The sequence below is a fragment of the Oncorhynchus tshawytscha genome, linkage group LG15 (assembly GCF_018296145.1).
Source record: "Oncorhynchus tshawytscha isolate Ot180627B linkage group LG15, Otsh_v2.0, whole genome shotgun sequence".
Classification (NCBI taxonomy): Eukaryota; Metazoa; Chordata; class Actinopteri; order Salmoniformes; family Salmonidae; genus Oncorhynchus; species Oncorhynchus tshawytscha.
Window position 1 is genome coordinate 38,071,724 of NC_056443.1, and position 5,000 is coordinate 38,076,723.

The following is a 5,000-nucleotide window of genomic DNA, read 5'->3' on the forward strand; positions in this document are numbered from 1 at the left end:
CAGACAGGCTAATGTAGTCACAGCTGTCCCTGTGGGTCACAGACAGGCTAATGTAGTCACAGCTGTCCCCGTGGGTCACGTCAGACAGGCTAATGTAGTCACAGCTGTCCCCGTGGGTCACGTCAGACAGGCTAATGTAGTCACAGCTGTCCCCGTGGGTCACAGACAGGCTAATGTAGTCACAGCTGTCCCCGTAGGTCCCAGACAGGCTAATGTGGTCACAGCTGTCCCCGTGGGTCACGTCAGACAGGCTAATGTAGTCACAGCTGTCCCCGTGGGTCACGTCAGACAGGCTAATGTGGTCACAGCTGTCCCCGTGGGTCACAGACAGGCTAATGTAGTCACAGCTGTCCCCGTGGGTCACGTCAGACAGGCTAATGTGGTCACAGCTGTCCCCGTGGGTCACGTCAGACAGGCTAATGTGGTCACAGCTGTCCCCGTGGGTCACAGACAGGCTAATGTAATCACATCTGTCCCTGTATATTTTGGGTTGTGCTACAATTTTTAACAAGTATATTTCTGGTAGTACTATAATTTTTAACAAATATATTTCTGGTAGGGTTACCATTCCAGGCTGAGGAGAATGATCAGCTGGACTTAGTGATGGAGGCAGAGGGACTGAGGAAGTCGATCCACAACCTAGGGACAATTGTCACTACCAGGTACATACAGTGCAGTTGGAAATTATTCAGACCCCTAGAGGTTTTCCACATTTTGTTACGTTACAGTCGTATTCTGATATATATATATATATATATATATATATATATATATATATATATATATAATATATATATTAATCAATTTACACACAATATCCCATAACGACAAAGCTAAAACAGGTTTTTAGGAATTCTTGCAAAAATATTATTGCTATATCATATTTGATATGAGACTCTAAATTGAGCTCAGGTGCATCCTGTTTCCATTGATCATCCTTGAGATGTTTCAACAACTTGATTGGAGTCCAGCTGTGGTAAATTCAATTGATTGGACATGATTTGGAATGGCACACACCTGTCTATATAAGGTCCCACAGTTGACAGTGCATGTCAGAGCGAAACCAAGCCATGAGGTCGAAGGAATTGTCCGTAGAGCTCAGAGACAGGATTGTGTTGAGACACAGATCTGGGGAAGGGGACCAAAACATTCTGCAGCATTGAAGGTTCAGAACACAGTGTCCTCCATCATTCTTAAATGGGAGAAGTTTGGAACCACCAAGACTCTTCCTAGAGCTGGCCGCCCGGCCAACAAGAGCGAACGGGAGAGAAGGGCCTTGGTCTGGGAGGTGACCAAGAACGCGATAGTCACTCTAACAGAGCTCCAGAGTGGAGATAGGAAACCTTTCAAAAGGACAACCATCTCTGCAGCACTCCACCAATCAGGCCTTTATGGTGGAGTGGCCAGACGGAAGCCACTCCTCAGTAAAAGGCACATGACAGCCTGGAGATGAGATGATTGTGGACGACAGGAAAAGGAAGACCGAGCACGCCCCCATTCTCATCTACGGGGTTTGTAGTGGAGCATGTTGAGAGCCTCATGTTCCTTGGCGTCCACATCGCCAACAAACTAACATGGTCAAATTATACCAAGACAGTCGTGAAGAGGGCACAACAAAACCTATTCCCCCTCAGGAGACTGAAAAGATTTGGCATGGGTCCTCAGATCCTCAAAAGGTTCTACAGCTGCACCATCGAGAGCATCCTGATGGGTTGCATCACTGCCTGGTATGGCAACTGCTCGGCCTCCGACCGCAAGGCGCTACAGAGGGTGGACTGGGAGATGTTTCGTATTGCGTCAGACAACAACATTGACGAATACGCTGATTCGGTGTGCGAGTTCATTAGAACGTGCGTTGAAGATGTCGTTCCCATAGCAACGATTAAAACATTCCCTAACCAGAAACCTTGGATTGATGGCAGCATTCGTGTGGAACTGAAGGCACGAACCACTGCTTTTAATCAGGGCAAGGTGTCTGGTGACATGACTGAATACAAACAGTGCAGCTATTCCCTCCGCAAGGCTATTAAACAAGCTAAGCGTCAGTACAGAGACAAAGTAGAATCTCAATTCAACGGCTCAGACACAAGAGGCATGTGGCAGGGACTACAGTCAATCACGGACTACAAGAAGAAATCCAGCCCAGTCACGGACCAGGATGTCTTGCTCCCAGGCAGACTAAATAACTTTTTTGCCCGCTTTGAGGACAATACAGTGCCACTGACACGGCCTGCAATGAAAACATGCGGTCTCTCCTTCACTGCAGCCGAGGTGAGTAAGACATTTAAACGTGTTAACCCTCGCAAGGCTGCAGGCCCAGACGGCATCCCCAGCCGCGCCCTCAGAGCATGCGCAGACCAGCTGGCCGGTGTGTTTACGGACATATTCAATCAATCCCTATACCAGTCTGCTGTTCCCACATGCTTCAAGAGGGCCACCATTGTTCCTGTTCCCAAGAAAGCTAAGGTAACTGAGCTAAACGACTACCGCCCGTAGCACTCACATCCGTCATCATGAAGTGCTTTGAGAGACTAGTCAAGGACCATATCACCTCCACCCTACCTGACACCCTAGACCCACTCCAATTTGCTTACCGCCCAAATAGGTCCACAGACGATGCAATCTCAACCATACTGCACACTGCCCTAACCCATCTGGACAAGAGGAATACCTATGTGAGAATGCTGTTCATCGACTACAGCTCGGCATTCAACGCCATAGTACCCTCCAAGCTCGTCATCAAGCTCGAGACCCTGGGTCTCGACCCCGCCCTGTGCAACTGGGTACTGGACTTCCTGACGGGCCGCCCCCAGGTGGTGAGGGTAGGCAACAGCATCTCCACCCCGCTGATCCTCAACACTGGGGCCCCACAAGGGTGCGTTCTGAGCCCTCTCCTGTACTCCCTGTTCACCCACGACTGCGTGGCCACGCACGCTCCAACTCAATCATCAAGTTTGCGGACGACACAACAGTGGTAGGCTTGATTACCAACAACGACGAGACGGCCTACAGGGAGGAGGTGAGGGCCCTCGGAGTGTGGTGTCAGGAAAACAACCTCACACTCAACGTCAACAAAACTAAGGAGATGATTGTGGACTTCAGGAAACAGCAGAGGGAACACCCCCCTATCCACATCGATGGAACAGTAGTGGAGAGGGTAGCAAGTTTTAAGTTCCTCGGCATACACATCACAGACATACTGAATTGGTCCACTCACACAGACAGCATCGTGAAGAAGGCGCAGCAGCGCCTCTTCAACCTCAGGAGGCTGAAGAAATTCGGCTTGTCACCAAAAGCACTCACAAACTTCTACAGATGCACAATCGAGAGCATCCTGTCTGGCTGTATCACCGCCTGGTACGGCAACTGCTCCGCCCTCAACCGTAAGGCTCTCCAGAGGGTAGTGAGGTCTGCACAACGCATCACCGGGGGCAAACTACCTGCCCTCCAGGACACCTACACCACCCGATGTTACAGGAAGGCCATAAAGATCATCAAGGACATCAACCACCCGAGCCACTGCCTGTTCACCCCGCTATCATCCAGAAGGCGAGGTCAGTACAGATGCATCAAAGCTGGGACCGAGAGACTGAAAAACAGCTTCTATCTCAAGGCCATCAGACTGTTAAACAGCCACCACTAACATTGAGTGGCTGCTGCCAACACACTGACACTGACACTGACTCAACTCCAGCCACTTTAATAATGGGAATTGATGGGAAATGATGTAAATATATCGCTAGCCACTTTAAACAATGCTACCTTATATAATGTTTACATACCCTACATTATTCATCTCATATGCATACGTATATACTGTACTCTATATCATCGACTGCATCCTTATGTAATACATGTATCACTAGCCACTTTAACTATGCCACTTTGTTTACATACTCATCTCATATGTATATACTGTACTCGATATCAGCTACTGTATCTTGCCTATGCTGCTCTGTACCATCACTCATTCATATATCCTTATGTACATATTCTTTATCCCCTTACACTGTGTATAAGACAGTAGTTTTGGAATTGTTAGTTAGATTACTTGTTGGTTATTACTGCATTGTCGGAACTAGAAGCACAAGCATTTCGCTACACTCGCATTAACATCTGCTAACCATGTGTATGTGACAAATAAAATGTGATTTGATTTGATTTGAGGGTAGTACGTACGACCCAGTACATCACCGGGGCCAAGTTTCCTGCCATCGAGGACCTCTATACCAGATGGTGTCAGAAGAAGGCCCTAAAAAATTATCAAAGATTTCCTAATCATAAGCTGTTCTCTCTGCTACCACAACGGTATGCCATGTCTAGGTCCAAGAGACTTCTAAACAGCTTCTACCACCAAGCCATAAGACTCCTGAACACCTAAACAAATGGCTACACAGACTATTTGCATTGTCCCCCCGCCCCCCTCTACACCACCTCTAGTCTCTATTGTCATCTATAAATTGTCACTTTAATAACTCCACCTACATGTACATACTACCTCAACTAACTGGTGCCCCCGCACATTGACTCTGTACCGGTACCCCCTGTATATAGCCTCCACATTGACTCTGTACCGGTACCCCCTGTATATAGCCTCCACATTGACTCTGTACCGGTACCCCCTGTATATAGCCTCCACATTGACTCTGTACCGGTACCCACTGTATATAGCCTCCACATTGACTCTGTACCGGTAACCCCCTGTATATAGCCTCCACATTGACTCTGTGTAGCCCCTGTATATAGCCTCCACATTGACTCTGTACCGGTACCCCCTGTATATAGCCTCCACATTGACTCTGTACCAGGTACCCCCTTTATATAGCCTCCACATTGACTCTGTACCGCAATACCCTGTATATAGCCTCCACATTGACTCTGTACAGACACCCCTGTATATAGCCTCCACATTGACTCTGTACCGACACCCCCTGTATATAGCCTCCACATTGACTCTGTACCGTAATACCCTGTATATAGCCTCCACATTGACTCTGTAC

General features: G+C 48.0%; 1 protein-coding gene across 6 annotated transcripts in view; it reads left to right on the forward strand.

The window, feature by feature from the left end:
• Positions 1-5,000, forward strand: part of LOC121839426 (tripartite motif-containing protein 2-like) — a 36,231-nt gene that overhangs the window by 10,150 nt on the left and 21,081 nt on the right. For all 6 annotated transcript variants that reach the window (XR_006078981.1, XM_042298526.1, XM_042298527.1 and 3 more), the window contains one exon: positions 560-662. Coding sequence is in view for 5 of the 6 variants with exons in the window: in XM_042298526.1 (XP_042154460.1) it covers positions 560-662 (103 nt within the window). In the remaining variant the exon portion in view is untranslated. The remainder of the gene's footprint in view (positions 1-559; positions 663-5,000) is intronic.